Below are 12,227 nucleotides of genomic sequence, written 5' to 3'. Positions count from 1 at the left end.
TTTGTAGAGGCCATTTTTAAACTGAATATCAAAACAGCTCATAAAAAGTGAAAACTCAAACTACTTTTATGCTGTATAAAGTTAAAACGATGCCCCAACATTGTCTTTTAATTTGCAAAAAAGAGAATCCTAAATTTTTGTCAGATAAGCTTATTGTGTAAGCATGTAGAATATATGAATTAATGTAAAGCCATAATTAACTTGATGCTTGGAAACTTAATGGTTTTGAGGAGCTCTAATCCTTAACTGAAGTCATTAGGTATCAAGGAAAAAATACTTAATAATAATTATTAGATAAGCTATTACGTATACCCCATTCAGTCTTGTGAAAATTATGGTTGAGAATTAAAAGATTTTTTCCCCCTTTTGTATCAAGCCAGGAGCATACATTAGTTCCTGTTGGCTATTCAAAAGTAAGGTTTCAAGTAATAAGTTGTTAACTACAATGCCACTTCCCTCGAGGATTCCAGTTAGTCTAGGTTTTACTGTAATTTAATATGTATCTGGCTTGTTTTAGTCAGCAGACAGAATCATTGCTTTTCACTTTTTAAACTCTGCTGTTTTATATTTCTGAGGCATCTGATTTTACTGAGGGGAAAATGGAAATGTGGTATGAGCCCTATTACATAGTGGCTCTAAAGGTACATAGACACGTTTCCATTTTTGTTATAAGCTATCCATTCCTCCCTGACTTACATCTTTTCCTTGCTTGTGCCCTTTGGTTTAACATTGTTCTCCTCCCCGATTTTCCTCTTCTCCTCATTGTAAACTCACGGCAGGGTCTGCTTGGTGAGCTCATTCTCTTACAACAGCAAATTCAAGAGCATGAAGAGGAAGCCCGCAGAGCCGCTGGCCAATATAGCACGAGCTATGCCCAACAGAAGCGCAAGGTGATGGATGGTTTAAGGGGGCTACTGATGTGTTCACACTAATCAGCCATTTCTACCAAGATCATGTCACCTTAATCCATTCATGGACTTTAGTTATGAAAAATTATTTTTGACAGTAAAAATATGAAAGATATATAATACAAATATGTAACTTTGTTGGAGTGGATAAGTAAACCCAAAATATTAAAAAAGGGATTTATATTCTGAACCTGAGATTCCCTGTGAGGGTCCATGGATTTGTATTTGGAGAAGAATCCTGAATTGTGGTTTGCTTGATCTGGTTATTGTATTGAGTCACCCTCAGTTTGTAGCCAGCTTGTCTATGGTTCTCCCAAGTTTTCATTCCTAAAGTGTAAAGGATTGCTGTGGACGACCACTATTTAAATTACTAAAGAATGAAATATACTTGTTTTAGTAAAATGGATCAACGAAAACATGACTATTTCTTACAGAAGAATATTATTTTGGTATAAATTTTGCACAGAATTATTCTTATACATCCTGATAAACTCATTGATTAAGTTTTTCTACAATTATCAGTGAAGTCAACACAAATACATTTTTACCGTGGACTACTGAAGGAGTGATGTTGGCAATTTGATATAATTCAGGGTGCTAAGGAACAGCTTCTAATAAAAGTTGGCATAAACCCATATAAATATTTGTTTATAGGTATAATCAAGAAGTCCTTGAAAATATGCTTTTGGCTGTTAGATGATCCCACGGTGTAGATCCCAAGGTTAATGTTCTGAAGAGACTTATGTCAAAATGAACATAACGGCTTTAAAGTTACATTCTGAGATCTTGACATGAGCTTAATTAAATTAGGTGACATATATTAGATCAGGAAAGTTTTAAAATCGTCTACAAATTTTAGTCAGGAAAAGAGATCCAGCCATTTCATTAGCTTCCTGTAGGTCTGGTTTGAAGTCAACCAGTATCGCAGACGATGATTTAATGCAGTAATGTTGCTTCCTAACCTTACCTCATTTGGTGATGGGTAGTACTTGAGCATACTCCTTACGGTTTCCATTTGTCTTTTCAGTGCCCCTTCCTGGCTTTTCTCAATTCCATGGCTGTGGAATCAACTCCTAGATATTAGCTTTCAGAAAATGAACAACATGGGTGGAAATCGAAAATAAGTTATTTTCCTATTTGATTAAGTTCAAGTAGATGTATTAAACCAAGAAAGGGCCTATTTTAGATGGTGCTTTAGCATTCTCTGTTCTGTATGTCGTTGAAGTGCTATTTAAATATTCTAACAAATTGTATGCTTAAGCTAAGCCATCTATTCCTTAGCTTTGTTACAGAAAGAAGAAGGAACTATGTTTGGTATGTTAGTTAGAAATATGAAAAGCTCCAGTTACAAGTTCTTGTTTTTTCATAAATGGTAAAATAATTTGAAATGAGTCCCACAGATCTGCTATTCTAAGATATGGCTTAAGATTATCAATATACTTTTGAATCGGATGATTTAAAGGATATTAGTAGTGAATAATGTTCATTTTCTACATTGCCCAAGGTTAGCAGACCTATTTTACTAGAGTATTTTCAGATTTAGAGCTGATTTCTATCTCTGATGTCATCAGATCCATGTAACCCTTTTATTCTTCATTTTCTCCATTTGTAAAATAGCAGCCAACAGACCTGCACCTCCATCTGTTTAGTTTATTGAGGCCTACTTAGTAGAGCACCAGACAGTCTGGCCCACTCTGGAGTTACCCCGTGTGAAAGTAAATGGAATTTCAAAAACAATTCACACTCTTCTATAATGACATCATTCCCTTGACTGTCTTTAAAGATCATTTCCTTACTGTATCTTCCCCCGTTCCTCCCCGTAGTGGGTACGCAGATGACTTTTCTGCCCTTCACTGTCCTCATGATCTGCATCCTAAATCGTGAGATTTGTATCATTCCTCCAGGCATTTGAGGTTTTCTTGAGGTACAAAACCACAGCTTTTTGTTGTTTTTTAATCATTCTTCCTCCCTTACCTTCTTGAAAATGTTGAGTAGGCTATCATTTTTTTATATCTTACTAGTAGCAGCTAATAAACTGTCCCTATAGCTCATGCAGAGACAGTCAATTCAAACTGCCTTTGGTAGTTTTGCCTTCTATGAATACATACACATAAATGGCAATGTTTATGAGTCCTTTACCTATGTATCTCGGTATTTCAGAATGGCCGCAATAGCTCAGTAGGAAGAAATACTTAAAATATAACACTCGGGCTTGGTTTTGTGAGGAGCTAGTAAAGGTTTTTCTCTTTCAGCTTTAGCTTGTTTCTGCGGAGGATTCCGCTCTTTCTCCATCAGTTTCACAGCCCTGGAATTGTAGAAAAGCTCTGGTTTCAAGACCATTGATACCCATTTCTGTCAGGGTGAGTTTTAATTAATTTTATAATGCAAACTGAATATATTGAACAACAGGACAAGAATTTAACTCTTGTCGTAAGTAGCAGAACTTTACCAGTGAAGTGCATCAACATTAAATATACTCAGACTGCTAGTTAAGTTATTGAATAAGTGACAGATGAAAAATCACATGTGCTATTCCCTTAAGAAAATATGTAAAAGTATCTTCTCATTATCTTTAATATTTACTTTGTAAACGTAAAGGTTTTCATCTTGTTTCCCAGAAAAGATACCAAGGTCTGATTCTTGACTCCACCACAATACCTGTCTTATAATAGAATGCTAATTTTGATGTTCCATTAAACTGAGCAGATAGGAAGCATAATAATAAAACTATGCATGAGTTATGCCTAACACTTGTGCCGGAAGGGCAAATGATAAATCTAATAAATACTCCTAAAATCCAAATTATAAAAATCTTAATAGTCATCATTACTAAATACTAATATTAGTATAAATTATGTAATTGCAAAAGTCTAATAACTTTGTAACATTTTAACTTTACATATACCCTTTTTATTTTACCAAACTACCAAGTTAACCTTCTCTAGACCTTGGCTTGCAGTAAGCATTTTTTGTGTAATTGTATTACGTTCTTAATTATTGTCCCATATGTAGAGTACTATTGCATTTTCTATTATAATTTAGAATATATTGCATGAAATCATTAAATATTCACATTCAAAACTAATACTGCTTATATATTTCATCTCAATTTAGCTGCAATCAGATGAGTACTTAATGGAACACAGTTACCTTTTAAAATGAATTGGGAATTTAATCTACATAGCAAAATATTTATGACCACATTATTAGAGTATGATGGCATGCCATGTGAAAACAATGAGTTGTTTATTTCTTCATCGGTCTTCAAGATTTTGTTCTTCAGGTTGTTGGAGCCTTCCCAACTTGCTTGTTTCCTTACATTTTAGAAGACTATTAGTAATTCTTGTCCATTTTACACAAATGAGAAAGCTGCTCTCTGTGTCTGCTTGCTATACAAGAATGAGAAAACAGTAATACAGAATTTTTTTATATTTTTTCTAATTACTGAATCATTTGGAGATTTTTAGGTATAGACTTTTAGGGAAAAAATAATATTTACATATGGTTTGTCATTTTTATTTAAAAGAAGTTTAGGGAATACTTTGAGAAAGTATTTGGAAATAGGAATTAAAACCTCAGAATATCTTTATTGTGTGGACAAGAGTTATTAATATCTACCACAAATCATTTAAATATTTTTCATATATATTTGATACCATGATGTCTTGATTGCTTAAATAGCCATTGAATGAAAGTGAACAGGACTTCCATGAATTTTACCTTGAGTTTTGTCTCCTATGAAATAAATTCATATTTATGAATTTTGATTATCAGAAATTAGACAATTATTTTGAAAGACAGAGTACGACAACTTCTGTCTTCCTCATCAGGGAGTCAAAGCACAGTTACATGGACTTGTCATAAATAACATCATTTTAATTGAAATTGATCATTGTGTTTTATATTTAGAATTACACTCTGACTAGAGCCTGTTAATGCAGTAAAGTTCTTTGTTGTTTTTGGATATTTCATCTTAGAACTATTAACATTAATAGCAATTGGGAGTAGTTTCCACAATAGCTATAAATTTTATCCTATTTTTTTGTTTTATGTTTAAATCAATTACAGTTGCCTTACTCAACTTTATCGCTACTGATGCATTCACTCTGTTAAGGGTTAGCAGATTTTATGCTGGAATTGAATTTAAAAACAAGTGCCTGGCTCCACTTAAAGCTCTGAAAATACAAGTTGTTTTTTGCATTTATTAGATATTTCCCTATTTACGGAATAGAAATGGATAATAGATGCTTAACATATACACTATGACCACGGAATGTTTTCAGTAGCTATAAATGATAACATGTATCTAGTTCCCCAGACACATTTCTGTAGGTGTCAATGCTCTTTTTCTCCAAGCATCCAAATGCCTGGGGTTGAGTGTAAAACAACCTATGAAAACTGTAGTAACCATACGTGTTGATCTCTTATTTTTCTAACAAGCCATTCATCAGAAATCACTAGAATAGCATCTGGAAAATGATTGCTTTTTAAGGTTTTATGTATTAATACAGTTACAAAATTTTGATAAGCAATTTTAATGTTGAATACAGATGTTTCTTTATTAAATCACTTGATTTAAAATTTACTTTGATTAAATATGCATATAAAGTCAGTAGTTTTTATTTTAAAGATACTTTTCAAAAAATTTAACTTAAATTTACTTTTCAAAAAATATAAATCTATTTCTACTGGAATAAAATTAATCTTTTTAAATATTCAGGTGACAGACAAAGAGAAAATTGACCAGCTTCAAGAAGAACTTCTGCATACTCAGGTAATTCTGATGTGTAGAAAGAACCAGGGACTTTATCTTATACTTAAGTTTGATGATGTGGGAATTTTTTTAAGAGAGCAAAATTTGGAGTGGTTTGATGATACAACCTTATTATCGATAGATGTAAAAAAATGCAAAAGTAAATTGAGAAGTAAAGAATACAAAAGGAACTTGATAAGTATGATTAACTCCTTTATGTATAAAAACCTACTTTTGAGTGAATCTTGTGCTTCTAATTTTAAAGAAAAACTGCTATAGAAAAAAAAAGTGCAGAAAAGCAACTTTTTCTTATAGAGACCTATGCTTGCATTTTTACATTGGTAGGCTAAAGTCATAGAAAGTTGATTTGAGTCCACTATAGTTCGAGTCATCCCTCAGGATCATTTTCCTTTACTTCTCTAAATCCCAGGACCAATCAGTTAATGACTTTTCTAAATGTATTTCTGGCACTAATTTGAAAAACTCTTCTCCTCTAGTTAATTTACCATTCTGTTTTTTTTTTTTTTTTTTAATTTACCATTCTTTTAAAGACATGTTTTTCTGGGCAACCTGATGAGTTGGTAAATTCTAGTGCAAAATTGCCTTATCACCCACTCCATCATTAATTCATATATTATTATCATTATTAGTGTATTATAATGTAATTTAAATATAGTTGTAATATAAAACAGTTATGTTAATTTACATAGATAATGATATGCAATGATTAATTTTTTGTTTTTTATGTTAAAACTTTTTAAGGAAAAACTTTTGGGAAAAAAATAAAAGCGGTCTAGATGAAATTAAATATTATATTTCAAGTCACAGGTTTTCCTAATATCTGTGCATTGATTTCTTTGATACGTATGCATTGATCCTCATGTCTGGCTCTACCATAGAGTCACTTGTGCTTTGGCCATCACCATGTATGTTTTTAAAGGCTTCCTTGCCACGCAATTCCAATCTTCAGCCAGAGGTTAAGAATCATTGGTCTCAAAGTGTAGTCTCTTGGAGCAGTTGCATCAGTATCCTTTCAAGAACTTGTTAGAAATGCATATTATTGACCCCTTCTTAAACCTCCTGAATCAGAAACTCTAGAAGTAAAACCCAGCAGTCTTTCTTTTTAAAAGCCCCCAGATGATCCTGATACATCCTTAAGTTTGAGAACTATTGGTCCTAGATCTCTGGAGGACAGCTCAGTAACACATCTCTGCAGGATGGCTGCAGATGGTACCTATACCAAAGATGGTACCTTCTCTGGAATGTAGACCCCGTAATTGATTCTGTATTTACAGAGAAATGAGCCAGTGTCCTACCACCCTTGTATATCCATTGATAGCAACTCTCTGACTTGTGCAGATTTGTAGTGTCAGCCAGTGGGCATTGACACACCGTGTGAACATTTCCCGACAGTAAGCCATGGGGCTATCTGTATCAGTGGTGTGCAATAGAAATAGAATGCAAGCCACATGTGTCATTTAAAATTCTTAGATTCCAAAAAGATAAAAAGAAATAGGTAGAACTGATTTTGGTGACATATTGTATTTAACTCTGTAAATCCCAAGTCCATATCATTTAAACATGTAATTAGTATAAAAATGGTAAAGAGGTATTTTAGTTACTCATTTATTTACTGAATGGTAAAAATCGCTGAAAAATTACGCTGAACAGTACGTCTCAGTTCCGACTAAGCACATTGCAGAGCGCCCTATGGCCCCAGGGGCTAGTGGCTACCATGATACACAGCCAGGATCTAATAATCATGCAAGAATTTTGTTGTATGTGTTACTACCACATACAAATGGACCAGTGTTGTTGAAGATGCTTACGGCAGAGTCTAGCTTCTACCTATCCCATAGTACAGTCCTACTGCAGAACGTGCATTTTTAAAATTTGACTGAAGTTGGACATTCCCTGAGGATAGAGCCCTGACTTCCTGTTACTTACTTTGTTCTTAGAAGATTACAGCAACCTAAAAATTTTCCTAATGATGATTTTCCATTTTGAAAGTCATGATATAAGTTGGACATAAACATTTTCCTGGTTGTAGGAAGAAGTAATTCTTATTAGTGTCTGAACACTGTTCATGTTTAGAGAAGAAATGATAGTATACACACTGAGATGACCAAGTAGGAAAGGATCACATTTATTTGAGGAGAAAAATGTGTAGCTAAGCATCTACTTTGACAAAACAAGCTTCTTTAAATCTGTTTTTGTATCAATATTTTAAAAATTAATGTGTAATTCTCTGGCCATGGAAACTTAACCAAAATTTGGAGAATTTGAGCTCTTGACTCTGACCTATATTCAAAACCCTGTGACCTTGGATATGCAACCAAGGGTCCCTAACCTCAGGTCCCTAATCTAGATAACCTTCGCCTCATGTAAAGATTTAAGGAAGCTAATGAAGGTAAAACACTCAGCATCCAGCCTGTTGTTACATAATACTCAGGTACTTTTAGCTGTTGTTCTTTTATATCGTTTTAATTACTATATAAAATAACATGGGTAATGGAAAGAATTTGAATTTTTGTCAAATGTCCCTATTATGAAGGCTTAAATTTTTGATATAATAGGAAATACTGTTTCAGAAGAGTGCACTTAAGGACTTGCTTCTTTAAATTCTTATATTTTAGTATTATTAAATAATTCAATTTCTTCAATGTAAATAGCAAAGAATTTTCCTAATAAAATGCTGAATTTCAATCGAAAACTGTAATGAATACCCCCATTTGTATGATAGAATTTTCATAATTTATTTTATTCTCTCAACATTTTCAAAGCTTTTTAAATGAAATAATTCATTTTAAATATTCAGGAGATATGACTTCAGGATTTTGGAAGATTTTGATTTAGACTTAATTAACTCATCTTTTTCTTATGTAGTCATGGTATTATTTTGTTACAGTTAAAGTACCAGAGGATCCTGGAGCGATTAGAAAAAGAGAACAAAGAATTACGAAAATTAGTATTGCAGAAAGATGACAAAGGCATCCATCACAGAAAACTTAAGGTATTTTCATTTTACCTTAATTTTGTTAGTTCCAGAACTTTGCCACTTCGCATTGTGCATTTGTCAATACTAGTTTTTAAAGGTTCTGTCCTTTTCTTTCTAACCTGGTATTCTTGGGAGATAGGAAAATCTATTCCTATATTAAGACACTTCATAAATTATAGTCTCCAGACATTTGTTTCGTGTGAGGCCCATAAAATCTTCATCCTTTTAACAGTTCTTGTGAATTTATTTTTTTAAATACCTAATTGTTTTTAGGCTTCTTTAATTCCTACAGCTATAAATCAGAATTGTGAGTTGAGGGACGTTTAGATATGACTTAGCATCATAACTTATTTATATTTCCAGTGAATGATTAGTCCACCATCTTCAGTTTTAAATGAATTAATATTTTCTTCTGCAAGGTTTCTTAGGCATTTTAAAGCATTTTTGAAAAAGCATATGCTGGTATTTTTATCATCAGCACATTGGTAATTACCATTATCAGTAAGTTAAATCTCATTGCCCACTAAACCAAGCTGTATGTGCTGAATTAAATTGAAGTAATATTTTTAACTTTAATCTCATACAAGTAAACAATTTGTGTGTAGTAAACCTACAGTAAATCATTTCAGAAGTATTCTGAAGCCAAAGTCCAAAGAAGTAGTTTAGTTTGACCGACATGTATTAGTAGTTCTGATGCTAAATCATGACTGCCTAAAGCAAATAGCATGGCTTTATTCACAAGTGACACATGGCAGTTGAGAAAAGTCATGTCCAAGTGTTAATATACTTTGAGAGTTCACCTCAGAAATGGCATTGTCATAAAATGAAATGGTAATGAACATTTCAAGAACTTTGTTTATTTTTTGATGGAAGGAATAGCAGTTGCTTTCTATGTAATTACTTTTAGGTGTTAAGAGATGAAAGGAAATGTGGGCCCTCGTTTTGTTCCTACCGTGCACTGAAACTTGTCTTTAATTATTACATGCTTGATAGCAGCCCTTTTTTCTCCTACTTTTTTGTTTGCTCATTCGTTCATCAGATACTTTTCTGAAGCTTATTATTTGCCAGGTACCAAGTTCTGTCCTGGTTCTAGAGAAAGAAACAATGCAGGATATCTGCCTCTGATGCTCTCACACTTGAGTCTGCCCAACTCTCATAGTACACTTACTCATTCCTACTGATTTAACAGTCTTGTGATTTCTTCTTTACTTTTATCCTTTCTGAAGTCTCTCTCTCTCTCTCTCTCTCTCTCTCTCTCTCTCTTCTGCCAAACCCCCCCCCATCTCTGATATACATACCAAACTTGATACAGGATGATATCCTTGCAGTTGGTCACCTGACTCCTTGTTTGGCCTTTGTGGTGTTAATAGTCTCCCTTTGTTTACTATTTAATATTAGTTCTTCAATATTAAACAGTAACTTCCCTCTTTTAAAATTTAATCGGAAGATTGGGAAAGCCTCAGTTAATTTACTGTATTAAAATCAGCGAGACACCTGGGTGGCTAGGGGTCCCAGGATCGAGTCCCACGTTGGGCTCCCTGCATGGAGCCTGCTTTTCCCTCTGCCTGTGTCTCTGCCTCTCTCTCTCCTCTCTGTGTCTCTAATGAATAAATAAATAAAATCTTAAAAAATAAAATAAAATTAGCATATCTCTAAATAAAACAAATTGAATAAGAAAAAATGAAATTTTATTCTATACTGTTTTACTATGAAAGTGCATTTATGTAGTTAGAAAAAAACAATATAATCACTATGGAAGAACATTTTGTATTTATCAGCTTTTTTCCCTCTTGACATATTTATTTCTAAAATTTGTTCATTGTTTAAAATTTAAATTTTAATATTTAAAAATTTTTAATTTTTAAAATTTCACAGAAATCTTTGATTGACATGTATTCTGAAGTTCTGGATGTTCTATCTGATTATGACGCCAGTTATAATACACAAGATCATCTGCCAAGGGTAAGTGAAAAATTAATACACAGTGAACCTGCTCTTTAGCAAACGAACACTAGGTTTTTAAAACGTTATATAAAAAAATAAATAAAAAGTAAAAAAAATAAAAAAGTTATATATACATACATACATACCCAGACACAATGTAGACATATATATATGTACACATCACACAGACATAAACAGAGACATATATTTTTTACTTATTTATGTGCTCTAGATGATGTCTTAAGCACTAAATGTTGTTTGACTCTTTTGGTCCTTTAGCTTACTTATATTTATGTGATGAAGCAAGGTTATCAAGTATTTGGAATTATGTATTTTTTTTTTTAATTTATTTATGACAGTCACAGAGAGAGAGAGAGAGAGAGGCAGAGACACAGGCAGAGGGAGAAGCAGGCTCCATGCACCGGGAGCCCGACGTGGGATTCGATCCCGGGTCTCCAGGATCGCGCCCTGGGCCAAAGGCAGGCGCCAAACCGCTGCGCCACCCAGGGATCCCTGGAATTATGTATTATAACATCTCTGAAACTGAAAAACCTGAACAGTGGATTAAATTTATCAGCAAGTGAAATTTAACATCATAGAATTGAAAATGTCTTTATACAGAGTAAACTAGCTGTAGAACATGAACGATCTGGTTTTAGAAGTAGTGGTTTAATTAACACAAGTTTTTATTAAAAATTTGGTTATAAATAATGGACCCAATTAATATTTTGCTATTTATATTTTCAATTTGCATAGAGATAACAACCATCTTTGTTTTAATGAATGGGATTTTTAAAATTATTTAACTGTAGATATTTTAAAAGACTGAAAAATCTCAGCAGTATTTCAAATCTATTTAAAGATAAGTTTGTATTTAAAATCTGAATTAAAGGGATCCCTGGGTGGCGCAGCGGTTTGGCGCCTGCCTTTGGCCCAGGGCGCGATCCTGGAGACCCGGGATCGAATCCCACGTCGGGCTCCCGGTGCATGGAGCCTGCTTCTCCCTCTGCCTATGTCTCTGCCTCTCTCTCTCTCTCCCTGTGTGACTATCATAAATAAAAAAAAATTTTTTAAAATGCTTATAAAAAAAATCTGAATTAAAAAAAAACTGAATTAAATGTTATTTGTTCTCTGGTAAGGTTGTTGTGGTTGGAGACCAGAGTGCTGGAAAAACTAGTGTGTTGGAAATGATTGCTCAGGCGCGGATATTCCCTCGAGGATCTGGGGAGATGATGACACGCTCTCCGGTTAAGGTAGGACAGCAGCTCATCAGGATGAAGCTCCTTGGAAGGTAGCTACTACAGTGAAGTTTGTTCATTGTGTTGAAATGAAGAATTGTAACTGAAAAGAACTGATGCTTAGTATTGGGAATTACTCCCTATTGTGGAAATTGGTGGAGGCACAGCCTAGAGGCCAGTGTGACAGGAGCCGAGGGGGTGATAGAAGGAAGATGGGAGAGGAAGGCAGAGGCATGGTGGGCTGGGCTACACAGAGCCATTGTTAGGACTCTAGATTTTATTCGGATTGAGGTCAGTGAAAAGAGTCAGAAAATGAGAATATTCAAAGTGGAGTCAGTAGATACAATTTTCCAGTTTTACTGTAAGAAGACTAGAGTACTGGGGCA

The 12,227-nt window shown here is 33.8% G+C and overlaps 1 protein-coding gene across 12 annotated transcripts in view; it reads left to right on the top strand.

Annotated features, from left to right (window-relative positions):
- The window catches only part of OPA1 (OPA1 mitochondrial dynamin like GTPase), an 86,478-nt gene that overhangs the window by 19,387 nt on the left and 54,864 nt on the right, over window positions 1–12,227 (top strand). For 4 of the 12 annotated variants that reach the window (XM_072792104.1, XM_072792105.1, XM_072792110.1 and 1 more), the window contains 5 exons: window positions 780–890; window positions 5,629–5,682; window positions 8,570–8,674; window positions 10,535–10,621; window positions 11,743–11,856. In XM_072792104.1, the coding sequence (XP_072648205.1) occupies window positions 780–890; window positions 5,629–5,682; window positions 8,570–8,674; window positions 10,535–10,621; window positions 11,743–11,856 (471 nt within the window). Of the gene's footprint in view, window positions 1–777; window positions 891–5,628; window positions 5,683–8,569; window positions 8,675–10,534; window positions 10,622–11,742; window positions 11,857–12,227 lie in introns of all 12 variants that reach the window. The other 8 variants (XM_072792109.1, XM_072792113.1, XM_072792103.1 and 5 more) reach the window with 2 other exon arrangements.

This window comes from Canis lupus, chromosome 22 (genome assembly GCF_048164855.1).
Source record: "Canis lupus baileyi chromosome 22, mCanLup2.hap1, whole genome shotgun sequence".
NCBI lineage: Eukaryota > Metazoa > Chordata > Mammalia > Carnivora > Canidae > Canis > Canis lupus.
The sequence above is the reverse complement of the archived record's forward strand: the minus strand, read 5'-3'. Positions and strand labels throughout refer to the sequence as shown.